This window comes from Haemorhous mexicanus, chromosome 14 (assembly GCF_027477595.1).
Source record: "Haemorhous mexicanus isolate bHaeMex1 chromosome 14, bHaeMex1.pri, whole genome shotgun sequence".
Lineage (NCBI taxonomy): Eukaryota > Metazoa > Chordata > Aves > Passeriformes > Fringillidae > Haemorhous > Haemorhous mexicanus.
Window position 1 is genome coordinate 13875608 of NC_082354.1, and position 27209 is coordinate 13902816.

The following is a 27209-nucleotide window of genomic DNA, read 5'->3' on the forward strand; positions in this document are numbered from 1 at the left end:
TGGCTGATTTACAAGCCAGCTGTCAATACAGAACAATTGCTCACCTCATTTTACAGGAAAGCAAGAAAGTACTTTAAAAAAAATACTTGCAGTGTAGAATACTATGAAGAATTGCTTTTTTCCAGCATGGCCATCAGCAGTGCATGTTCATCAGTGGCTGGTCAAGGAGAGATGCTTGTTCAGCTTTCAGATGAGCCCCCAGGAGCTGGGACCTACTAAGCAAATAAGCAGAGGCCACCCCAAGGTTTCCCTCCCTGCAAAGAGCATCCAGCCCATCCCTAGAGCTGAAGGCCAACCTCTCCTCCAACCATCTGCACCTTTTGTCAACACAAAGCAGGATCCCACAGGCTCCATGCACCCTAAACCTCAGAGGGAAGATAATCCTTGCAGTTATATTTTATCCAGGCCAGCACAGCTCTCAGAGGAAAACTCCAGCTTGGAAGTGTGAAATGTTGAAGTCTGCAGAGGGTGGATGGCAAATGCTCTGCTCCCTTTGGATGTAACCCTCACTGAAATGGAAAGGGAATGCAAAAAGCTGCCCCATGCACCCAGGGACACCTCTGCAGTTTTGCTGAAAGAAGGAACCAAATGAAAGCAAAAGAAGTGACCTTCCACCCCCCAGCTACAGCTTCACAAGACTGATCACAATGCAACAGCAGATGGTATTGCTCTTTCCTTAAAGAAAACATGCATGCTTCAGGGAACTGAGTGCAACATTACTGCTTGATCAAGAAGGGCAAACCAAGCCTTGTGGGAGACAGGGAGCTGACTATCAAGTCAGTAGTTTCAAGTTTGAGGCATCTGGCACTTTTCTGTACAAGGAGACCTCAGGACTGCCTCCTCACCACTGGTCCTGGGTGACCTGCAGCCACCTCAGTGCCAGCCTGGCAGTGCCCCAGGGCAGCCACAAATGCCCATGAAATGCCCTGATGCAGTGACATGCCAGCTGCAGGACACGGATGACCAAGGTTTACCACACTGCTCATGGAAACAAACAGCTCCCAGCTGCAGCTCCAGCTCTGTGCAGGGTCTTCCCTTCCAGAACAGCCCAGTCCTCAGCCCTGACCAAGCACCAGCCTCACAGCTGCTCCTGGTGGTGCCAAAGCTCCCCTTTTTGGAGACCCCAGTCTCCAGTGAAGTGTTCTGCTCTTTATTTCTAAACTGCTGTCTGCAGAAAGAGCCCAACTCAGCTCTACACATCCACCACTTGTTCTTATTAAAATCCTGACATAAAACTCTAAGACAGTACCACAATGCATAAAAATTAGAATTATCTAGTAAGGACAAGGCAACTGCATTTTGAAGGAGCAAGTATGACTTTAGCCTAGAATGTCATTCACTACTACTAGGAAAATACACAAACCAAGGACACTTCATTCTATATCATAAAGCATTTCAAAGTATCTGAGTGACACCACTGTACTAAGTAACAGACTACTCACTTTCCCATGTAATTTGTTTAATAGGCAGATGAAAACATTAGAAAGACAAAAGGGAGTTTTTATATTCTGATCATTTACATTTTAGCTACATTAACAATCAAAAGCATCATAAGCAGTGAAGAAACTGTTGTCAGATACCATTTTGATGACATGCATCCTTTTAAGTGTATCCAGTGTTCCTCATATCATTAGTAGCAGGGGGAAAATTAATAGAATACTAATGGCCAAGCAAGCTCTGAGTACAATAACTAACAGAAAAAATTCCTTTTTTCTGTTCATGTTATCAGCCCATATTTTATCTCCTTTTCTTCTTGAAGACCACTTGAAGAAATAAAATGGAAATTTGAACTGTCTGACAAATTTTTCTCCCATGCTCCACTACACCTGAAGGGCTACCAGAACCATGGGCAAAGCTACTGATTTCTACACCTTCAGGTTCTTCCTTCCCAGCTTTTTTTTGGTTTTTCTGCTGAGACCACAGTTCTTTGCATGCTCATCAATACACACCCACCTGTTTCTTTGCATCCCCCCTTCTGTCCATACTCAGCTCTGTCACCTGTTTACACCTGGACTGCAAACCCCAGAGAGAAGCAAGACCAGACACCACCACCACTGTCCCATATAGGGGCTGGGAAGAAACACTTGTGTGTGTATTTCTAAGCCACTGCTACCTCATGGCAATTCATGTGGACAAGCTGTCCCTAATCCCAGATTTCAGCAAGAACTTGAATTATGCTTTCCTTAGTCCTACTGCAAAGCTCCCTGATGATCCCTTCCTTTCAAAGGACAAAAGGAAAGCCAACACTGAAAAGGTCACAAAGGATTAACAGCACAGCCCTTTGGTATTTTGCCTCCTCTTGTGCTTTTTACTGGGTCTCCAACTCTTCAGAAGTGCACACATGCACCAAACCCAGCTGGTTTTCCCCATTTTACTCCCACACGCTCCCCAGGGCAGCACACAAGGAGCTGTACATGGTGTATCTCTGCATGGAGAGGAACAGAGACGCAGAATATCACAGAAGAGCAGAGAAAGTCATAGTCTGTTAACTGTAATTAGAGAAAAAACAAATTTATGAAGCAAATAAACTTGGATGTGTGTTAGTTCTACACTGTAAGTGCACAGAAGGCAATGCCTTCTGAAGGGTTTCCATTGCTCCCTGATAATCCATGCTTAATCAGATCTTTTTACCTTAATGCAGATTTCCTCTCCCTGATGTTCCTGCTGTCCTTCCACACCTCACTCTTGCCTCCTTTATGTCTTCTGACAGAAGCCCACCACAACTGGCAAAGTGCCAACATAATTAATTTTTCAGTAAAAGCCAAGTTCTTGTTTTCTCAGAAACGTTTTACACTTCAGGAAACGTCAGAAATGTCAGAGTCCATAAGCAGAAACAAAATCAGAGATCTGCTTCCCTATTAATACTGCATGACCTCCTCAGCCACCTCACTCCGGGAGAGGAAGGCAGTGGGAGGGGGCCAGGGAGCCACTGGCTGGTTAGAAAAGCAAACACAAATTAAATAGAAGAGCACCAAACCAAATGCCTCTGCCTTGAGAGAGGCTGAAAAGCTGCATGCTGCTCAGAAGAAGGGGCATGCAAAGCCCAGAGGAGAGCAGTGTGGCAAGGCTTGATCCTCAGTGCTCAATCAGCCCTGAATTCCTGCTTTGACACTTCTGCATGCAGAGGTGGCAACCCAAAATTACAGCTGTCTGTAGAGAGGATGAAGGGAAGAACTGTGTTGACTCTGCTTGTCTCAGAGGGATCCCTGAAGCCTCCCCTCAGTGCCCACCCAGGACAAGGCAGGGGGTCATCTTCAGAAAAAACAGTGCTGACTTCTGTCCCTGCCACCCCTGAGCTCAGCTCTGCTGTTTTACTGCGACCTCAGCTCCAGCATGAGCACAAACACCCTCCCTGAAGCCTGCAAACACATCACAGTGAGTTATGTGCACTCTCAGACCTCCACAGAAGCACAAAAGGAGATACATCTCTGCTTCCCCAGGAGAGCCTCTGCAGGAAGGCTGGGACACAGTGGGCATTGAAGGTGCAAGACACCAACCCCACTTCACAGGAGTTTTACAGCCCCGAAGATCCAAGGGCTCAGTCACCACCCAGTTTCATCATTTGCTGTAGCTGATGGCCAGAAGCATCAAAATGTGTTTAAACAGGGCAGATTGCCTCTTACCCAGAGCAACTCAACATTTTAGTATTGCTTAAAAATCAAAGAGCCCAGAACCATTTGGGCTGGAAAAGCCCTCCTAAGATCAAGTCCAACTGCTGAGCCAGCAATGACAAGTCACCATTAAACCACGTCCCCAAGCACCACACCGACATGATTTTCATATCCCTCATGGGATAGTGATTCAAACACTCCCCTGGGCCACCTGCTCCAAATGAAGCTTTGCTCCAGCCTGCTGGGGGTCCTTACACTTTTTATTGTTCCAAGAACCACAAGCATCAATGTTACTGACAGAACTGAGCAGGCTTTCTCCACAAAAGGGTGACAGGAGGCTCCACTTGGGCTACTGCAGCATCTTCTCTGCAGCTCCTGTTACAGATAAAAATCACATCTTTTCTTTCTTTTCTTCCTCCATTTCTCCTCTCCTCTGAGCACACTAAGGAATTCTAAACATTTTCTGGCACATTCATAGTGTTTAGAGTCAAGTCCTTGAACAAGTGATCATTTCTCAGCCCATAAACGAAGTTCCCTTGCTGGGTTAGTCCCCAAAGGGTTTAGAAAATGGCATTGAATGGAAAAATACCCACACATGCCTTGATTTGCTTACACTGACTCCTGCAGCATCACAAACACAAATCAAAAAAGAGGCAGAGCCATTTACAAGATTGGAACAAAACTTTTCTTTACAAATGCATCAGCAAATAAGTACTAAACTCAAACTTATGAAATATTTGCTTATGATCAAGGTTTGTTTTGTTCATCTATTACACAGACTGATTACAGGATGCATAAAACAACATCACAGGCACCTGAGATCTACATGGCCACAGCAGGTACAGCTCACACAGATCCAGCTGAGAGGAAATGACACATATCCAGAGGATAAAAATCCCTCTCACATTCCACAAGCAAACTCACTTGAACTACAGCTTGGAGTCCCTTCCAATCTCTGAATGATCACACTTCAGAACAGCAGAAGAGCTTTCTGCAAGAGACATTTAGATTAAATATCATAACTGAGTACAGGAAGAGCTGGTAGCCCTGCTTATTACAGTTGCCTGATGCTCCTGATCTTTAGGCCCTATTCCTAGTTACCTATCATTTTGCCAAACTCTAACCATCTGGACTGCAACTTCATGTGCCTTTTGTCTGCCTCAGGCAAGTTTTAATTTCAGCCAAAACAGTTCAACTGCTTCTAAGAACAAGGCAGAGAAGAAAGATTTATCTTTCCTTTTTTGCCTACAGTAAGAAATCCTGCTGACCTTTTCTTTAATTAGCTAAAGCATTTCCCAGGCTTTGAAACAGAACTCAGCTTTTGACAGGATTTTGTTCAAGTCTGTATAAACATGAACTTTTTGGTCACAATTTGGGGGTGCGGTCAAGTTTGGTGCATTTTTGCTCTATCTTCAGGAATACACCCAGATGCAAATAATTTTTGTCATAAGAGTGGGAGACAGAATAAGAGTTGAATTTTTTTTTTATAATTACAACCTTGAAAGCTCACACTTTTTAAATGAGAGCCCAGGGCCTGGTGCATTAATGCTTCTTTTTATTAACTTGAAAACCAAGTGGAAGTCATGAAAGCTGGACACTGCCCCTCCAGCTCTTTACCCAAGACCTAGAACTTGAATATCTATTTTTACACTGCAGTGAACACAAACTTAAAAGATCTTCATTAGGGTCCTTCTGAATTCTAGTTTTTCTACCTGTGAAAGAAATGTGCTTCTGCTCAGTGGTGAGCATATGAAGCAGCACAAAAATAAAGTACTCACATGCAACTGAAAATTTTGAAAGGTGTCATTTAAAAATATTCAAAAATAGACATCAACAAGGAGAAAGAAAACTACTCATTAAGGGACATTGATCCAGTGCCTTTAGTCAAGGGAAGAAGCTTGTCCATGAAGCTATAATTAAAGGCTGTATTCTAATGCACAAGAAAACAAATTGAGATTGCAGAGATTGCCTGGTTTGTTCATAATCTTTATAAACTTTTCCCCCTCAATGGTGTCCTGATGCAATGTTCTGGACACAATTTTGAGATCTAGCTGTTGGTGTGAGACAAATCCAGGAGGATCAACATGCATCTGGAGAGGTTACTTTCTTCCAGCTCTGTATCTTCAAGAGGCATTTCAGGACCAAATATTTACTTACTAGTGAGTCTAATTATTTTTCATGTTTATGTCACAGTGAAGCATCACAAGCTAAACAAAGAAATGGGTTTCAACCTCTCTCCAGTTCAAACACTGCCTTCTCATTTGATGTGAAGCATTTGCTTTTATTTAACACTGGTAATGCAGTGCACTTTATAGAGCACCTTCAAGGTAAAAATCTATGCAACCTAGTAAAAAAATAGTGTTATATTGTCCATTAGTTCAAGAAGCAGATTCTGAATCACATCCCTTAGAAAATGAACCATTTCTTCAAATGTCAAATGCACTGTTTACTCCTCACTGGTAGCAAGATGTGATGTACAAGGTTACCAATATAATTTCCAGGCCATTATCTAAACAAACAATCTATGAACAAAGCAAGAAAGGGGAAAAAGTAGTTTATCACCTCCAGCTGCAAATTCCAACACACAAGTGCCATCTCTCAACAAACACACAAGAGCTGCTCAGTATGAAAACATACCTTTAGTCTTCAGAAATCACAAAGCTCATTCCCAAGGACAATGATAGCTCCATCAGTGCTTTTCAAGGCAGATCCTTCCCCCTTTTCAATGCTACCCCTCTGAAAGCAGGCACTCCCTTCACTGCAGCACTGCAGCCTCTCAGGAGCTGCAGCAGGAGTGTCACCCCTGGTCCCTGCAGTGGGTGGCTTCCCCTCTGTGCCAGGAGCACCTCAGCCCCATCCTGGGTGCCACCCCCAGAGGAACCCAGCACAGCTGGGCAGATGTGAGCCCACAGCCAGCCAGGAGGTGTTGGGCTGTTCCTGCAGAGCCTGCCAGCCTTCAGGCCATGGCCCAGCTGCTCAGCAGCAGCCCAGAGGCCAGGCATCCCCCTCATTCCTGCAGAGGTGAAGTCCAGCACACAGCTCACCAGGCAGCCACACCACGCTCCTGCCAGACCACAGAAAACAGTCCCCATCTCCCTCCCTGATGTCCCCCCAAAGCAGCTCCCTGCTGGAGCTGGGACAGCCACGGGTCACCTCACACGTGCTGCTCCTGTGTGCCCTGGCAGGCCTTTGGCATTGCTGGTCCAATGTCACCCTGCTCTTCTAAGCCCTCTGATGTTTGCATTTTTGTAATGGAGTTTCTCACACACTTTTCATGTAAGCAATGATTGTTTTGCATTCCTTTCTGGAGAAGGGGAGGATGGATGGACTGGTGGTTTGACCAGTGTGGTTGGAGAGGTGGCACTTTCAGCCTCCAATCCTTGGTCACTTCTGGAATTCTGTAAACATCGAGGTCAGGAAATGAGCATGCCCTTTTTGCCTCGGACACCTCAGCGTGTGTCATTCATTTTGTGTCACATTGCAACAGTCCAACACCATCCTGCCACCACACACAGCTCTTTGCAAAGACAGAAAGGACACCAGCCATCCCCCTGCTCCATCAGAAGCTGAGCACAACTTCCCACTATCCACGAGGCTTCTGTGTTTCCTCAGCCAAAGCAAAGTCCAAGTTTTCAATGTGTCTTACTGACATATGAACAGAGGCCAGCTCCCTGTGACTGAAGTGTTTGCTGGAAGCAGAAATGCTGTGCAAGAGATTCAGCACTCTTCTTGTCATTTTTCTCTTTAGACAACACTTTGTTTCATTTTTCTTTTTATGTCTTATCTGCACAAGAGGAGGCTTAGCTGCAGAGCCCCCCCAGCTGCTCACCCCAGCCCCACTGAGGGGGGACAATGCCTGACACAATCACAGGTGACAATCCTTCCCAGGCCACCACCCAGCTCTCAGTGAGTACCCCACCATTCCCACAGGTCTCCTAAGGAGGTGGATCATGGCTGTGCAGCTGGACACTGCAGACCAAGCATTCCCCTGACAGCATAAAAAACAACCTTAAAAGCCTCATCCAGAGGGAAGTTGTGCACCTAAATCAGCCAGCACAGATTTCCACAGTACAAATGGGAGCTCTGACCCTGTCATGATCTGGGCTGGCAATCTCACTGAAGGACCAGGGATGCTATTTGCTTCCATTTAAAGAACTATTTTGAATTTATGAGCCAATATTTAAGAACAGTTGATAGCCCACTTACATGGCAGACTCAAGCAGATTGAAATAATTTCATAATTAAAAGGCAGTAAAAGCATGTGTGTCATTTCAATATAATTCCTCAGAAATTCAGTAGCAATCTGATTTTATTTTTTTAATGAGATAGATTAGAGAGTATGCATTGATCTGATTAGGCTTTACATTCTTTCCTCCTTTTAATGTAAACCAATCTCCTTACATGGATTACTTGGCCTATTTAATTTCCTTTCCCTAGAAAAAGGAACATCATTTTTCACTGTGATCATAATAGGAATTTGACCAATACAAATACACTGCATTACTGCAATCTGTAACTCTCCAATTTCCTTCAAAAGGAGTGAATGCCAAAGCTGTGAGCTGTAATCCTAGAGGCACAGCCTTACTGTTCTCTACTGCTTTTAAAATTGCTTCTTTATGGCACTCAGTCATAGATTTTTTTACTTGAAAATGACAAATTTGGGAAGAGCTAATCAGCAAAAGAATTCATTTGCAATTGATCTGCACTGCACTTTGTTTTGCCTTGTCTCAGAGGGTTGGTTTTTTTAATCTTCACTTGCTAACCAACTGGTTTGTGGTTCTTTTGTTCTCCCAAGCACACATTCAGATGCTTTCTTTCCAATTAAGTTTTGGGTTTTTTTTTTTATCGTAGCAGATTAAACATGCAGTGCTTCCCACATTTAATTTGTCATAGAAGATGCATTAATTCCTGAAAGCAATACTTCATGGAAATGGCTTTACTTTCACACATCAGAATTTTCACTCATCTCCTGTGCATCCCTGGCTGCCACACACAAACCCAGATGTGCTTCTCTGGGCAGCCAGTGTGACCCAGGACACAATCCAGCACCCATCAAAACCACCTAAATAAGCCCAGCCACTGTGCACAGCCCAGCAATCACAGATTCCATCTATCACTCTCTCTGGAAGTGTTCAAAAGCCATGTGGATGTGGCACTTGGGGACAAGGGTTAGTGGTGGGCTTGGATTCAATGAGCTTAAAGGTCTTCTCCAACCCAAGTGATTCCAGGATTCTCTGACAGCTGCACTCTGAGGGCTGCAAGCAGACACAGCAGCAGGTACTGCATCCCAGTGTACCTGGATGGAAAGGACTTTTCCAGGTATTCTGCTTTCCACAGTCCAGCCTGCATCCCCTTCACAGCTGCAGGAGAAAAACCTAAACTCCAACATACTGCTGCCACAGAAACAAACACAGATCCAACATCCCTCAGCATCTCTCCACCATCCATGCCAGACATATCTGCTTTCCTTTCTAGTGAGCAGTAATAAATCTGCCACAAGCACTTCTTTGATACCAAAAGCAATGTGGAGAGCTCAGCCTCTTCTGGGCTGAGGGAATAAAGCCAATTTCAAACTACTCAATTTCACATGAGTAGTGGAAAGTTTGACCAAGGCACTGCTATGATTTTTTGAACATTTTAAGTATAAAGCTCCATGCTTGAAAACTGGATTGTCAGTGCCTCCAGAGTGTCCAAAAGTTACACTTTTGCATGCACCAGATAATCCAAGAGGCACTGCCAGCCACACACACTCCTGAGGAAAGCTGTCATCTGTCCTCACTGTCTGAGTGGTGTTTTTCACAGATTAATATACTTTCACAGTAGAATGAAAGATTATAAATTGCTAAAATTGATTTCACATCAGTGGTGAAGTCAGAGTGAGTAACACACCTGAGGTGACCCAGTCTGCTCAGGGGAACGTGAAACCACAGTGTATTGACAGTTTAATTGGCTCTGCAAGAGTTCATTTCCCTCAGATGAAATGCACCATTGGCTATTTTATCACTATATCTTATTGCTGCTTTAAAAGTGAAGCAGATGACAATCTAGCAAAATGTTTTCGTTACAGAGACAGCCCCTGTCTTTATTGCTGGGTGCTGGCTTCCTTCCCCCTTTCCTCCCCAGCAAATGCAAACTAGCTCCTGTTTGCATTTTAAGCACTCTGCAGGATGAGAATGCCTCTATATATCCTTTCAGGACAAGTGATGGAAGATGCTGCTGTGCCCATTTCTGTACTGGAACTACAAAGGATAAAACACAAATATTCAACAGCACCAAGCAGTTCTATAAATACCACATTCAAGGGTAACATGACATTTATATCACCTTACTGCAAGCTAAAGAGATGTCTTTTGACTGCTTTATAGCGTTGGGAGGCATTTAAAGAACGTTAGTACTTGAACTATCAAAAGATGATAACTTGGAGCTCAGAAGGTAATTACAGCAAACAGCCCACTTGTGGAAGCAGGAGACGTGGAGGAACAGGGAGCCCTCGCTCCTGCTGTCTCACAGCCCAGACAGGGAGTGCAGGCAGAGCCTTGGTTCAGAGATGGGACGGGCCAGCACCACCACATGGACGTGCAGAAGCTGCAGGAGATGCCACAGGTACCCAGCAAGGCTGTGATCCCCCTGCAGACCCAGACACCTCTGCATTCCCGATGGAGCTGCAGCATTAATGCCAGAGAGCAGCCCCAGGTGCACACACCAATTCCTCCCTCACCCCCAGAAGGGGGTAAGCACCATCCCCTTCCACATCTCCTTCCAGAACAGAAAAGCAGCAGCAGAGCTGGCAGGGGACAGCCCCCAGCAGCAGAAGGCACAAGCATCCAGGAGCTCCTCCACACACTGAACTGGGGGCCCTCAGCCCAGACACCAAGTGCCACGCTTAAAAACTGCTGAAGCAGCACACAGGCAGTTACAAAAAGCCCCTTATTAACCTCCAAGCCTCATTTCACCCAAGAGGGGAAGGACGTCAGCAGTGTTTAATTGCAGGGCAGAAACAGAGGCACAACACAGGGAGGGGTCTCAACCACACACAGCTCCCCACTGCTGCGCCCCTCAAGCCATGAAGGCCCCAAAAGCAAGGGCTGGGGCCAGGGATGTCTCCTACCACACAATTTACTGCTCTGTGGACATGCCAGAGGGTGGCTGCCAACTCTCTGCAAAGGGCAAAGCACAGAACCTCCCTGCAGCAGTCAGCAAAGAGATGCATGGAAATGCAGGTGGGAGCAAGGGAGGCCACGGGTGAGGGCATGCAGGGAAACAGCAGCAAAGCCAACAAGGTCCCTCCTGCAAGGAGACACCCCAGACACATGCCAAGCTCTCCAACTAGGAGCAAGGCTGTCCGAGATGCACCAGGATTTTGGGAAGTCGTGGGAAATGGGAGCACTGTGATACTGGCTGAGGCAGGAGGGGAGCCCCACACCTCAGGCTCAGCACTGAGAGAGGCACTGAGAGGTTCCTCTGAAGGGAGGACCCATCCAGCAGCCCCAGAGCCCAGGGAGCTGCATGCCAGTGCTGTGCTGGCAGGGAAACTTCAGGCAATGAGAGGAAGAAACAAAAGCAAAACCAAACATCTTTCAAAATATCCCTTCCCGGTAGCATGCACTGTCATGCAGTTCTTCCAAAGCCGTGGTTTATGTGGCTCAGGAGGGCAGTTTCATGCCCTAACTCCTGCATGATGGATTTTACAATTTGTTAAAGAAACTCATCAATCCTCAGCAGTCATTTTTAATGCCCAGAGCCTCCACAAACTCCTGCATTTTGCTGATCCCCCAATTTCAAATCATTTGAAATTGCTGCTACTATTACAGCTCTGCTCCTAAAGCTAAGCATTATGGCACACTCCAGACTTCCAGCTTCGTGTGCTGGTGTAATAAACAGATTAACTGTGATTTATGAACAATAAGTTCTGGTTATTTGAAAGGAAACATTACCTCCCTAGACCAATTCTGACAACCAGAGATCTCTCATTATGCAGACATTATTTCCACCTACCCGTAATCATTGGTTTAGAGCATCCTTTTCAACCTGGTACATGTATCACCATAGTTTGGTTTTTTTTCCCCACTGCAAACTTTGTGCATCCAAAGCATCTGGCAGGAAGCCCCACCAAAGGCAGAACACCAGCCTGAATTGACCCAGTGAGGCAACTCCTATTTTAAATTCAAGTTATTAAAAAAAGATAATATTAAAGCAACAACAAATTAAAAAGCTTTTGCAGAGAAGGGCCACAGTGGAGGTAGCTGCATCACAGAAGGGTCCAGCAAGGCTCCAGTTAGCAAAGGACAAATTAGGAAGAGAGGTGATGATACAGAGATCTGTTTCTTGACCTTATTTACTTGTAAAGTCTAATAAGAGTTTTAATATTCTCTTCCAAGAATTGGATTCATTCTTTTGAGTCCCCTGTAAAATGTCAGCTTAGTATTTTAAAAGCCCACAAGCAGGAGTTGACATTTTCACATGCACTTTTCACCTGAAGCTACTAAACTGACCACCCCACTCAGGACACTTTCAAGTCCTGCTAAGCATCACTTTATACATTTATTCAGTTAATCTCAATCACTTTCCTCCTGTTTAGAAAAGCTGAGCAGCCCTGCACACTGGTTAGACAGCCAAGCCCATCCTCACAGCACAGCTGTAACCTGCTGGTCACATCTCCCCTCTGCAGGGCTGGTTCAGCCCCAAGATCTCCCCAGCCCCAGCACCTCTCACCCCCACATTCACAAATAGGTATTGACTTTCCAAGGCAGAGACTTCTCCCACCTGCCCCATATCACCTCCTCCCTCCCCAACACACCAAGGGCAACAGTGCAGTGCTGAAGTCCACCCAAGACCTGAAAAGACCTTCCTGAATTATCAAAATTTAATTGGCTTAATGACCCTGGAGTATTAAACTATTCCAAATGATAAAATACGAGCTCTGCTGGGCAGTGCTGGTATCAATGGTGCTTAATGTGCAAAAGCTCCCACCACACAGCCCAATCTCTTCTCTCCTAATTGCCACGTGTATCTTGGATTTACCTGTGCAAGGCATAATTAGTGAAGATAAAATTCTTTATATACTTAAACCTCTTTAATAGAATAAAAAGAAATCTCAGCTCCCTTACCTCAACTCTAACACAGTAACAGAGGCTCTTGAAAAATGAAAAGCCTTGAAGGATTTGGAATAAGAAACTTGGAGAGACAATCGCTAATCTTTTATCTTCCAGACTTCAAGCAGAATCAAGTTCTTCAAAGAAAACCCAATAAAGCCCAGACATTTTCATCATAACAAAATAAATAATTCAGTCATACTTTAGAGGACTCCAACATTAGGATTGGCTATTTGATATATTTGTGGCTTAGGTGCCTCTAAACTGATTAAAGATAACCTGATAGAAGCTTGCAATGTCAGAACTGCCTTCATTCCTGACAGATATGAATGGACAGTGTAAATAACTATAAATAACCAAAATGGCTGCATTTATGCCTAATGGAGGATTTACAGCCTTCAGAGCTGCCTGGTAGGACTAAGAGTTACAGCTCTGCCTTTATCCTACCACAGCACACAAGGAGAGATGAATTGACATCCTCCCCACAGCAGCTGCTCTGCCAGAACCACCAAGGGCCCTCTCCAGGGTAGAAAAGGAGCAGGATTCTCCCATGAACAGGAAAATAAACATGTACAGGCAGGTTTGTTGGTGTTGATTTATTATGGTCTTCCTAGAAACCACTGTGAAGCACACATCCCAAAAGCCCCTCAAATCTCTGTAGCCCCTGCAAGTTTCCCCCAGTGCAGCTTTTGTTATTTTCCAGCTGCCATCTGCAGAAGGGAAGATGCCACTGCCTTTGAGGGAACAGACCAAGTCTCCATCTACCCCTCCAGGTCTTCACCAAGGGGGTCTCAACTGCAGCACCCCAGGCAGTTTTTCAATTTGGGTTACTGCTCTCCAACCTTCCCACCATCCACTGCATTCCCAGAGCTCCAGCAGCAGTGCAGCCCCACAGGAGCTGTTTGGGAAGTGGATGGAAGCAAATTCTGCACCCACACAAGCACTGGGGCAGCTCAGTTCAGGGTCAGGAACAGCCCCATGTTGTGTCTCATGATTTACACCACCGCTGGGGGATCACAGAGCCACTGACACTCCAGCAGCTCCGTGTTGGCACCACGTGGGAAAGTCCCTCCAGGATGGGACTGGCACCAACAGAAGGGGCTGCAGAGAGGCAGCACCAGATCCTGCTGCTCACTTATTTGAGCAATCACTTAAAATACTGAAAGCAGCTCTCCCCAGGAGCTCACTGTGCAGAAGCAGCCCCTCACAGCCAGCTCTCCTGTTCCTGCTCTTCTCACTCGATGGAAGGGGAGATTACCAGGAGATCTGACACAAAGAATGGGTGCAGATGCTCCCCTTCTCTCAGAGGTCCTTCTCTGCTAAATTGTGACACCACCTTTCCCCTTTGCAAGTACCTTTTCCCTTGAACAGAAAACTGGTAGGAATGTACTACAAAAGCTGCAAGTGAGCAGATGCTAAAGCTCTAAGTTTCTGTTATCCACAGAGCAATGTGGCCAATATGCAGAGTAAGAAATTAAGTGACCATTCAAAAGGAAATTCCCAAGCTTGGGAAGCAGGAGGAATCAGGCTGATAAACATGCACACAAGCCAACCACATGGAACAGAGTTCTTTAGTGAGGGCAAGGGGAGATAAAGAAGAAGCACATTGGTATTTTCCTGCTCAAGTTTACCTTTCACAAAGTTGAGCCATTCAGATTTAATATTTAGGAAATCAACAGAATTCATTGAGGGATTTTTTTGTTGTTGTTGTCATTGTTTCAGAAGGAAAAGGACTAGATGGTGGCAGGGCCAGAAATTCCCCCATTGAAAAAAGCAAAGATCTGACATAAGAAGAAAAAGAGGGGGGAAAGCAAACCAGAGGCAAGGTTCTCACTGTTTTCTCCAAGAGCTGAGTTGCACAAACTACTGCTTAGTTTGGATGAGAACATTTAGCAATACTAAATGGCACATGAGAAAAGACATGAGCAGTTCTGAGGTGATGAGGTTTATCCCAGCTTCAGAGTGGAGAACTCCAACCAGGAGGTACCAGCATGGATACACCAAGGGAAAGCAAAAAAACTGCCCACAAAAATTCTGGAGTAATATTAACTGCAGTCAAGGCAGCCACAATCCATTTTAACACTGTCAAACACAGCAAGTTTCCAAAAGATTAAATCACTACTTAAATCATCTTCATAATTTTAAAAAATGCCTCTGAGATAAGACCAGGAGCTAATTGTACCATTTAAATTTAGTGAAGGGAGGATTTTTTTGGTTGGGATTTTTCCTTCTAAACTGCAATAACGAAAAAGCCCAAGGGTCTAAAACTAATAATCTAATAAACTTTGCTAAGTGAACATTGTAACAGATAGGCCTGGATGAGATTTCCTGTAAATGCCAGACAATTTCCCTTGATCTTTATCAGCAGAGATGCTGCTCTAGCTTCAGCAGGAAGAAATTAAATTTGGTGCAAAATAATAACATCTGGGTGAGATTCTGCTTGTCAGACTAGCAGTCCCTTTAGATGCCAGGGTAAAAATATTAAAATTAACTCTGAAGGATTTCACATTTGTGTTTTTAATGTGAGTGGTTGAGCTGTGTTTCCATACCAACACATTTCCCCTCTCTGGAGAGAGATGCAATTATCCATCCTCTGCACTGGGTCCCCAGACTGGGGGTCTGACCCAAAGCCACACTGGGAGCTCTCTTCCCTGCCAGAGCACATCTCAGGGTTGGCACTGCTTCCAGCTGTCCCATCCCTGCACTCCCACTCCCAGAGCCACAGGGAATCTGTCCCCAGAACCAGCAGGAGATGCTCAGGGGACACTAGGGCTCCTCTTCCCTGCCCACTCCAGCATCCCCCCAACAGCGCCCTGCACAGCCCTGCCAGGGGCATCCTGCACAATTCCTACAGCTGGAACAGCCTCTGGCATTGCAGCCATCAAAACATTCTTAAGCAAGCAGCAATCAAAAGCTCAACCTATTTTTAAAAGCGTTCTTCTGCAAACTTCCAGACTAATTTTAAAGATAACAAAAGTAAATGGTGTTCAAAGTCTAATGAATCGTCCTTCCAAGCCCAAAACACTTTATACAAGATAATTAAAGTGAGTTCCTCAATGGTTCCAGCTAGGAATTCCTCCTCTTTAGAGCTTTTTTAATAAGCAGAAGTGGTCAGAAACTGTTCAATTAAATGCTTTTCTTCCCCACCACCAAGAATGGCAATTGCACATACCAGGGCTTCTCAGAATAACTTCAGCTTCAAAACCCCTGCACAGGTCCCTGGGCCAGGGTGGAAAACACAGTTTTAAAAAAATGGGGGGGATAATAAAATCTAAGCAAAGGATTCAGCTCTCTCCAGAAGCAGCAGGAAGTCCAGAGCCAGAGCACCCAACTGCTGTGCACAACCTGCAGTTCCACAGGGGGCCATTCCCACACACAATAAAAACTAACACTGCAGTTTCTGTCAAATGGGAAGGAGGGAGGCACACAGTTTGTATTCCACCCAGGTTATTCACCATTTCTGAAGCTGGTCCACATTTCCAATGCCTAGGAAACCAATCTTTCATTAGTTTTACTCCATTCTGGTTATTAGAATTGGATCTTAATGGTGACTGCATGAAGAATTACTGGGGAAAAAAATGTGCTGTTATCTCCTCAGCAATTCATTTGATCTTACATTGAGAAAAACAACATATTAAACTTCATCAGTCAGTTGTGGCCCAGAACGGAGCTCTGCCCTGATCTCACAGGCTTCAGCAAGTCTTGGGTCTTGCTACTAGTGAGGCATAAACAAAAATAAATCAATTATTCTGCAAAAATATCATCATGAAGGAAAAAACGCTTGGCTGCCCATGACTTCTTTTTTAAACACAGGCAAAAACATCATTAATACAGAATGATGGAACCTCAATAGGACAGCACTCAACAAATAAGCAATCATTTCACTGCACATTAACCATAAGGCCCTAAAAAAATTATTGCGGATTTAAGTGGCACAAACTGGTGTATCAACAGTAAAAAAATATATCTAAAGATCCATTTTGCAAAAAAACCCAAGCAAACAAACAGAACCATCATATTGTCATTAGAAAGAGAGCTGCCCCAGACAGCAGAGCACAGGGCCACCAAACACTCAAATACCCCACGGGGCACCAGGGACCACATTTGGGAACCAGCAGCCTCTGCCACCTTTCCCACAGAAAAACCAACTTTGTTGTGCAGAGGACAACAATAACAACACACACAGCTGAGGCAGATCTCACCAAGCATTACACCCAGGTGACAACCAGACCACCTCACTGCAGCCCATATTTTGGGACTGACAGAGTCAGACTAGACAATACTTCCACAGAGATTTTGATTCTTGAAAAGATGGGATTTATTGGTTGGTTTCTTTTTTTTTTTTTTTAATTTGTACCTCAAGAAGTTTAGCCTTTAAATTTCCATTCATCCTTACAGCTGCAGGAATATTTAGGACAAGCTCTGCAGAGCAACCATACAGCAAATCGGGTATATTCCATTCCTAATCATAAACAAGCACATCTAATACCTACAAACACATGAAAACAAGCAAACAAAGCTTCCAGCCACTTGCACTTCCAATTGCCCAGTGCTAAGGAAGAGGAGCAGAAATGCTGCCTCCTCCTGCAGGAGTCTGGAGCACTCCCAGCACTCACTGTCACTGTCATATTTTCTGACAAATCCCTTCACCAGGATTTCTTCTCCTGGGAAGCTGAGAAGCCTCAGAGAAAAATGAAAACAACAATTATCTGATTTGCTCCTCCTGTGTTTTGCTGCTTTGGAATGTGGTCTGGAGATTGTTTACCAACAGGTGCATGTTTGATTGGTTTCCTGTGAATTGTGTTTACTTAATGACCAATCACCATCAGCTGTGTCAGACTCTGAGGAGTTAGGAGTTTTTTATTAGTATCTTGTTAAGCCTTCTGATGGATCCTTTCTCTATTCTTTAGTATAGTTTTATTATAGCATTCTTTAATATAACATATAATAATAAATTAGCCTTCTAAGAACATGGAGTCAGATTCATCAATTCCTCCATCGTCCTGGGGACCCCAAAAATACCACAGCTCACCTTGGAAGACAGCAGCGTTCTGGATGACCAGGAATTTCAGCTCCATGCTGGCAGACTGCAGCAGCTGCTCCATGTTCAGGCGGGCAGCTGCCTGGTACTTCTCCTCCATCTTCCTCGAGCAGCACGTGGAGCCCTTGGGGACACAGACCTGCAGATCAGTCCCTGGACAGGCACAGCAGAAGGAAACAATTCATATTAGGAGAGGAAACCAACTCCAAGCATCACTGTGGCTGCAATTACTATCTGGGCAAATTGATGGCATTTCTGGAATTTGTCCTGAGCAAGCAGCTGGGCCAAAGGGAAGGGTGGATAAGGCAGAGCCCAGATTGCTGAGCAATCTGAGAGCTGTGCCTGCTCCAGCTCCCACACACCCCAATGTGCCCGTGCCAGGCAGAGTGATCCCAGCCTCACCCTGCTGCTCCCTGTCTGCCCACAGCAGTGAGGAGTCAGTGAGGGCAGGAAAGGTGGAGTGGGAGGTGGAAAACAGAGAGAGTTGAGGCTGTGGAATTACAGTGAATAGAGCAATGGATGGAGCACATCAAGGGGGATATGCTTGATTTGCATAAAGATTTGAAGTCATTTGGAAGTAACAGTGCTATTTGCCTGCAATTTCTACCCTGTTGTATCCCCAGCAACAACACTAATAGCAGAAGGACACAACTATAATGATTTACTTGGCTTTTTAGCTGATTCTTTAATTGTACAACCAATGTCCCTATTCTATCCTTCCTTTGCAACAGGCAAAGCACAAGGCCCATTGCTTCACTCATGACTGTCCCACTGCAGAGGGACACATCCTGGGGGATGCTCTGAGCACTGCACAAAGGCAAGAGCCTCTCCTGCAGAACCTTCACTCATTCAGCAGGATGGGACAATTGCCAGGGGACAAAGGCCAGAGGGACACCACTTGCTCTGGCATCTCCAGCACTGCTCAGTGATACTAAACTTGTTTTTCTGACATTCCCAAAGCATTCATTCATGGAGAAAGTAGACAGCTTCAAGAGAATTGTTGTTAGCTAAAAATAAATAAAATCTGGGGAAGAAAATAGAAATCTTTCTAGGCTCAGACAAGAGAAGATGAAACAGAAGAGCTGGAAGTAGCGGCAATAAAAGGCCCCATCTTCCATCAACTTTTAAGAGCAAACTGAGGCTCCAAACACACAAGCAGAGAAACAAGCTCGCATCAAAGCGAACAGCTCTCCTCATGCAAAACACATCTAATCTGATGCTGCTCTTAGAAACTCAAACAGCAAAAACCAGCCCCATTAAAAATGGCTATTCAGGGTCAAAGAACCCAAAGAACCCAGCCAGCTCCCACATTTCATGGCCACCCAAACTGCATCAAGCCCAAAGCAAAAGCAGTTCCCTGCTAGGTTCAGCTCCGCCAGGAACCTGGACTGGGAAGCAGTGCCCAGGCCAGTGACCAACAGCCCTGACAGAGTGAAGGCTCCTCACACCTCTCACTCTGCCTTCCTGCTTGTTATAGAGGGTTTTTCCCCAGTAAAAGCTACTTTGGTAATTTACATCTTTGCTCTGGAAGGATTACGCTTCCTTTCAGGTTCCTGTCTTCCCTCCTTCACAAGAGTCTTTTACCACATCCACTCTCTCCCTAATTACTAGAAAGTGTCAAAAGTCACTTTTGCAAGTGTAGTCTAGAAGAACAGGATTAATATTAATGTCAGTTCAATCGTGTGCCTCCTGAAGAAGAGTCATGCACGGTGCCAAGGGAAAACCAGCTGTCAGGGCTCAGGAGCAGCGACAGCAGAAATCCTCCTCCCTCCAGCCCTATCCCTTCCCCAGCACAGCATGGGAAAAGGAACATGAAACACTTCATCTACAACATGCATTGCATGTGGGGAAAGGAGATTTAACCAGTGCAGGCCCTGCTGCAAAAAAAACCAAACAAACAAACAAAGGGGGAGAGAGGGTCCACAGCCCCATCCTGGTTCCATCACTCTCCACTGCCTCAGTTTCCCCTTCTGCAAAGCAGGATGCCCAACACAAGTCCCTTCCTCAAGCCCTGTGGCACAGAGCCCGCACCACCAACATCTCAAGCTCCAGCCCCAGTGATTCGTGAACTCACCCACTCCAGAGGAGCACAGCGACAGGTATTTCATGCATTGGAAAAATAAAAGGGACCATAAAACCACGTAACAGCAAGATACTGCATTAATGAGAGAAGCAGTTGTATAACAGCAAGTTAAAGAGGTTTTTTAAAGTCAAACCCAACTCAATTTACACCACGAAAAAGCTTAGCATGGTCTCTTTAACACTACAGTACGCCCATAAATTTCTTTTTAATACAAAGCTTATTTCCTCCTACATTTATTATATTAGGACACATTTCAAATTATAAAATAAAAATCCTTCCATGATTAATGGAAATACCAATATAGAAAATCTGAGAGTTGGCAATTAAGAGGTCTCTGCAAGTTAAAGCCAAGGATAGGAAGCAGCAAGGTCATCTACTCACATCCCATCCTTCTTTTTTGCAATTAAGCCAACTTATCCCCTTAAATGGATCTTTATTTTTGTGCAGTAAAAAGACAGACACATGCTGTATCAGAGCAATCACAGAGGAGGAGGAAAAAGCCTGGGAATTAACTCAGCTTAAAATGTTTTACAGAGACAGCCAACTAACACAGTAAGAAACGTCACGCTAAACACAACAGGACAATGCAGGCAGGGCAGGCTCTTGGAAGGTACCAGGGACAAGCTCCTTCTTGGCACTGAGCTGCTACAGAGGGACAGGGAATGGGGGCCTGACTCCCATCTGCCAGCCCTTTTCTGTGTATGGCTCTCCCAGATGGCGAGCTGGCTCAAACACTCCATCTCCAAATCCCCCAGGAGCAGCAGGGACGGGAGGTTTCAATGCCAGTCCCCCAGGAGCCACTAACCCACCCCGCTGACCCCAGCCCCAGCAGACACAGATGAAACAGAGACAAAGCTTTTGACCTGCAAGTGTATTTGGGGTTTACTCATGCCATTGCTCGAAGGAGCCTCTCTGCACTCGAGCTGCAGCCCCCCAGGAGCCCCAGGGGCTCACAGACCACGCGCCAAGGATGCGGAGACGCCTGGGAACGCTCAGCAAGCCCACGGACCAGACACGAGCAGTAAAGGAATTAGGGTGCCACACGTTTCTGCCTCCAAAAAAATCCACGGGAAAAGGTCGTGTGAGTCATCAAATCCTACCTCAGCCTCCCAGCCCACCCCCTCTCAGCATTTTATCTAACACAAACACCTCCAGCCATGCTCCGGCTTGTGAGATAGCAAAGCCCATTCCGCTGCCTAATGGCCCTTCACTGTTAAGACCGTTTTTATCTCCCAACCTACACAACCCCTTTTTCTTAAAGTTTCAAATCATTACACCTTGTAATGCCAGTCTCAGCCCTTGCAAACAACCTTCTCCTTTTGCAATAAATCACTACAAACTCATTTTCAGAAAGACAGTGTCCCTCAAATTACTGCAGCCGTTTTATTAAATGGCATTTGGATGCTCACATACCAATCTTGGCAAGATTAGTGAGATTATGAGATGCCAAGCACAGCAGCCTGACCCTCTGCCACCCAACTACCACAGCTGAGAAGGCACTGGCTGCAGCCCCTTCCGTGGGTGCAGGCTCCATCAGAACTGTGCCATTTATGCCATCTTGGGGAACAGCAGTGTAAATGCTCCAGCAATTTTGCATAGGCTCCCAGCTGACAGAAATAAACTCTAAAGCAGCACTAATTTCAGTAGCACCCTGCCTCTCCCTCCTCCCGACAGGGAATTTTTACTGGCAGTGAATTTAAACCATTACATTTGACTTTGATGTACAATTATTCCCGCAGATAGGTGGTGAGTACAGCAGAAGTGAAAATCATTTCAGTGGATTAAATGTCAAAAATAAAAACCCTCAAGATCATCTATGGGGAGTTGTGGACTCCTTCACAAGGCTGAAGGATTTTCCTTTGATTTTAATCATCCCAGGATAGCTTCAACCCTGTCATCAGATACAGGCAGGCAAGCTGTGCACACTGAGGCACACAAGCCTTCCCACCCAGATCCAATGGCAGCTTAAATCAGATTAACATTCTCCCCAAACTCACCCCAGGCATTGCCAAAATAAGAACCTGTCCCTGCTTAATGCCACATTCCTGCAGCCTCCTCCCCATGTGAGGGGGCTCTGCTACTCCGTGCAGTGGCACCTTCGCCTTCTGCAGTCTGCAAGTGTCAGAGGAGTTCCTCCCACCCTCTTAACTCACCAATTTGGTACTATTACCCACAAGAAATATGCTGTTTTGGGTCAATTTTCCTCCTCCAATTGTTTTACAACCAGCATCATGCTTTAAATAGATAAAAGCAGTGACTCAGCATTTAAATATAGTGGATTTTCCCCCAGCTTTTTCAATACCTTTTTATTAAGAACCTTTTAAATGATGTGATTAGGGGGTTGTACATCTGTCAGTGCCTTTTAATGCTCAGCATCTAGGGGGTGGAAAAGGAAATGCAACTGTTTAGAACCCAGATTTAATGCTGATCTTTATAAACCTAATTAAAGAGATATAAATTATAAACCAACTCATTCAATAGGTGATTTAAGTTGGAACAGTATGCATAGTACATGGGATATTTATTACTGCTTAATTATCCTTTATTTTCTATTCCATCTTGTGTTTCACAAGACCATCTGACTCAGGATTCCTCCCCGGTCTTACAATGTTGGCCAGATGATTCTCATGCAAATCTAACACACTATAAAAACACATCTTTTAAAAGAAGACATTACAGTGAAAAATAGGTTTTACAGAGTCAAAGTTTCCTCCTAACAAATGTATAAACACTGTCAGCAATGGAGTTAACTTTGGGCACCCACTCCCCACACAGATTTGTTACAGTCACATGCACACATCCCACAGCCATTCCAAAGACCAGGAAGAACACTGTTCAGGATGTTGTTAAAGTTAACCCCTGGGAAAAAAAAATAAAATTAATGATCTCACTATAAAACCACTGCCTGGGGAGGTTACTAAATTTTAGGGTTCTGCTCCTGCTCTCAACTATCAAGAGAGCAACTTGCAGGCCTGAAATAATTAAGAACAGAAAACTCAATTATCTAGTAAACTAAGCTTTTAAAGCACCGTGCTAAGCTAAATGGAAAGGCTGCACAGGGAGGAGCATCATTAGTCCCACTCAGGAAAAACAGAATAAAAGAGCAGGAGTACAAAGGGAACCAGCTCACGAGCACAGGCACATCAAGTTCAGCAGGAAGAGTTGGGATTTTTAATTTTTAAACTGTACATTGGCACACACCACCTAAAAAAATTAAAAAAAAAAAAAAAAAAAAAAAAAAAAAAAAAAAAAAGAAAGAGAGAAGAAAGCTTAACATGCTCAGCCAGCCACTTGTAAAGCATTGCACCTCAACTCCAAAAGGTTAATCTCCTATTTTCTTAGGGTGAATCCATATTTGCTTCCATCAAAGAAAATGAACAAAAAGCTGGAAATAACACTTTGCTGTGGGAGAAGGAAAACAGACCTGGCAGCAGATATTTCTGTCAAGATAAATATTCCTCAGTTTTCCACTGTTCCAGAGCAGAGACAGCCATCCCCTCTCCCCATCCTGCCAAGGCACCAGCTCACCCCTTCCTCTCTACCCACAGGCCCCAGCCCAATTACCTGTCACCACCAACAGAGAGAAACCCAAACGGCAGAGAGGAGAGAAAAACAGAGCAGGAGAAATGGAAATTCAAGCTGCTGTTTATAGATAGGGGAAATTATGCAGAGAAAAGACAAACGGAGGAAGAAAACCAAGACAGGCAACATAGCAAAAAGAGAATTTAGTTATTACTGAGCATGAAGCTACCCCAGCACAGAACCACAGGCTGGCTCAGGAGCTGGCATTCAGTCTCATCTTCATCAAAACCCAGCAAAAACTCTCTCCCATCACCCTGCCTTCACTCTCTCCAGCACATCTCTGATCCAGGTCCAGTCAAGATGTTGCCATGAGTTACATCCTCCCACCCCTCAGAACAGCCAGCCACAGCTGACAGCAGTTAGGCTTTGCTGTTCCCCACCTCTAAGCAGGCTAAAGCACACCCCAGAGTGACAAAATCCTGGTCCCCAGACTGCAGGACCAGAGGAGGCCAAGCTTCTCACTGCCTGGTGCACGCCTGCAGCTACTCCCAGAACATCAGTACTGCTCACTAAACAGCACGACACTTCCCTCACATTTAACAGAATTGCCTTTTTTTGGGTTTTTTTAAAATTAGAAGTGTGGTCTCTGTCTACTTCAGAGCTCTCCTACGGAGCTTGCTGTGCCAATGTCCCTCAGCCCACGCACCGCTGATGCAGTAAAACTGAGCTGTGGGACATTTCTCCTGAGTGTGTTGCAACTCAGCAGCATTTCCACTACTTACTCCTTCAGCAACAACTGCTCATAATGCAAAATGGGGCTTCCAGAAACAATTGTGTAAAAAAAAAAAATTAAAAATCCACGTTTTAAATAAATTGTTTAACTTCAGTTTCTCCAGGGTGGTGTGATCCATTGGGAAAGGATCTCAGAATTGATTCCATGATGATTTGTGGCTGGGAACTCCAAAACTTTTTTTAATTGACAGATGTATGAAAGGAAGAAAAGGAATAAACAGATGCCTGGAAAATAGTCCTTGAGTGATGTTCCCCTATTACAGAGATTTATGCAGCTGCTACTAGGAGAAGCAAGTGCTCTGAAGTGTAATTACCACACAGAGTCATGCAAGATGGGCCAGATCCAAGGTATAAGCAAGCAGTCATTGCTTTAATTATGATCAAGTTTATGTACTTAGGCAAATGTAAAATCCACTTTCGATTTTGCTATGTGGGAACTTTATCATTGTAACAAGCTGGAAGCATTCACTTGAAACAGCAGCCCGGTTACAAGGTATTGATCCAGCTGCCCACAGGCTCTGCAGAGAGGCACAGGGCTCCTTACTCCTCCTGGCTATCAGGGATGCACCTGGGGCTCACAGGGCAGTGAGAACATAACTGAGGAACCGCAGCAACCTGAACCCTGCTGGGAAGGGAGGATACCAGGGCAAAAACACCCACTGCAATCACAGCCAGGCCAGGCTGGAGGATGCTGCTGCTTTCTGGGGAAGGACTGATCCCATTGCAGCATGGCAGCCCCTCAAAACAATGGGAGTCATTCTCCAGGAACCTGCCCAGCCCTCCATCACCTCCCTGGAGCATGTAAAAATACACTCAGCAAAGTTACTTAGGAATCAAAGCAAGAATCTCACTGGCTTTCAAAGAAACAACTTCCTTCTGACAAACAGAATTTGGCAATTCAGTGGTGATACGAGCAGCTCTTTCTGCAACTCTTCATGCAAACATTTCACTGGAAAGTATTTCCAGTGCCACTTCCTTACTGACCAGGAGACTAAGGCCACGTGGGACAGAAAGAGGAGAGATGCTGTTCCTGCAGCTAGTCTGAAAGGAGCATTAAGTGCTGAAATGTATATGAGAAGAGAATATATGGACAGATAGGGATAGGAAAGGTACACTCTCACCAGGACTTAGATCTAAACTCCCCTCATATCTCTCACAGCTCTTGATAAGCTGAGGCATTGCTACAGTCCTACAGACCAAAAGACTTGGGATTTACAGCAGCCACAGCACCTCGCAGTCCCAGCTCTGGGCACCCCATTTCCCCCTCGCTCCCTCTCCTGTGCTGCAGCAGATCACTGCTGAAGGAACCCCCTGTGTCTCTGGCCTGTGCGACACCGAATGCAAGAAACCGAACTCAACACATCGTTATTAAAAGCAGCCACCGCTGGCGATGATCTCATTGCACCTCCCCTGCCTGTCACGTTTGCCTGTTATCTTTTCCTTTTCATACTTTGATCACAAGCTTTTCAGGGCAGGCGTTCTCGGCTGTGAATTGAACCCAACACAGCAGCACCGAGCTCTCCAGGCAGCTCCGGAACGCAGCCATCAAACCGATCCGTCTGTGTATACACGCAGCCACCCACCTGGAGCAGCCGACACTCCCTAGCTCCCAAAAAGCTGCAAAGAGCCTTTAAAAGGCAAGGAATTCAAGTATTTCGCTTACATTTTAAAATAGCAATAAGGCACATATACAGAAAGCAGCCTCGCAGGGGGCAGGTGGCGAGGTTTGGTGCGGTACCACCCCGGCAGCCACCTGTAATGGGAACTGCAGAGCAGAATAACACCTCTCCCAGAGCCGTCAGGCTCCCACCGCGCCCTCGCACCCCGCACGGTTCGCGCACAGCCCGGGGAATGCCGCGCTGCCTCCTTCCAGCCCCATCCTCTGGAGCTGCGGCAGCCCCAGGCTCGGGCTGGGATCAGGGTTTGGATGCTGTCGGAGCAGCCCCACAGGGCGGGACTGCCTCGGACCCGGGCACACCTCGGGCAGAGGAAAGCGGCTCTGGCGGACCCGGGACCTGCAGAGACGTGACGGGCGCGCGGAGCCTCCGCTCGCCGGCGGGGACACCGCGAGCTGCCGGGGACCTCGCACCGGACCCCGACAGCGGCATGCGAGGACAGGGCGGGCTGGTCCCTCCAGCAGCGCCGCGGCTCTGCCCGACAGCCTGAGCTCACCTCGGCCATCGGGGTGAAAAAGCCTCCCGAACAAACCGAGCGCAATAAAGACCCGCTCTCCAGCGGGTTCCCATTACCGCGACGTAATCATCGGCTTCGCGTTATCCCCACATCCGAGACGCCGAACCCGGCGGCCGCCGGCACCGGGCGGCCGGCAGCCCCTGCCGCCGGATTACGGCAGCACCCCGCGGGAGAGCGGGCAGCTCGCACCCGGCTCCGCAGCGTCCCGCAGCTGCACGGAGACCCCTGCCCGCGGCCCCGGCTCGAGGCGCTGCAGCCGCTTCGCTTCGCCCCGCACCCGAACGGCCCCGGGGACCCCCGGCGAGAGGACGACGGCCGGCCGGACACCACGGGGAGAGCGCTCTCACCTGGCACGGGGCTCTCGGGCACCCACTTGGCTCCGGGCTGCAGCACCTGGAAGGCGGTGCGGACCGGGCGGCAGGAGGCTTCCCCCACCGGCTGCGCGGCCCCCGGGGCACCGAGCAGCGCGGCCGCCAGCAGCGGCAGCAGCACTCTGCCGCTCCCCAACATCCTCCCGGGCCAGCGGGGCGCTCCTCTAGGCGCTGCCAGCGGGCATGCCCGCCGTGCCGGGACGCGCCGGGACCGGGATCAGCGGAGCACAGCTCGGCCCCGCGCCTCGCGCGGCGCTCCCGGGGCGCCGGTCCCGGCCCCGCGCGCGCCGCCCCGCCCCGGCCCTGATTTGGCGCCCGCCCCCCGCCCGCGGGAAACTCGCCCCGCGCGCGGCACCGCCCCGGCGCTCATTGGGCCCCGCGGGGCTGCCCCGCCCCCCCCGCGCCACGCCCGCCCCGCCCCGCTCCGCACCTGTGCGCGCCACGCCCGTCCCCACCGACCGCGACCCTGGCCCTGATGCCGGCACCGACACTGATCCCGGCACC

At 46.7% G+C, this 27209-nt stretch overlaps 1 protein-coding gene across 1 annotated transcript in view; it reads right to left on the reverse strand.

Moving 5' to 3' along the window:
- Window positions 1–26859, reverse strand: part of GPC3 (glypican 3) — a 141318-nt gene extending 114459 nt beyond the window's left edge. Inside the window, exons 1-2 of the mRNA XM_059859511.1 lie at window positions 26682–26859; window positions 17736–17897 (exon numbers count right to left, since the gene is read on the reverse strand). Of these exons, the coding sequence (XP_059715494.1) occupies window positions 17736–17897; window positions 26682–26844 (325 nt within the window). The 5' untranslated portion in view covers window positions 26845–26859. The remainder of the gene's footprint in view (window positions 1–17735; window positions 17898–26681) is intronic.
- Window positions 26860–27209: the final 350 nt, after the last annotated feature.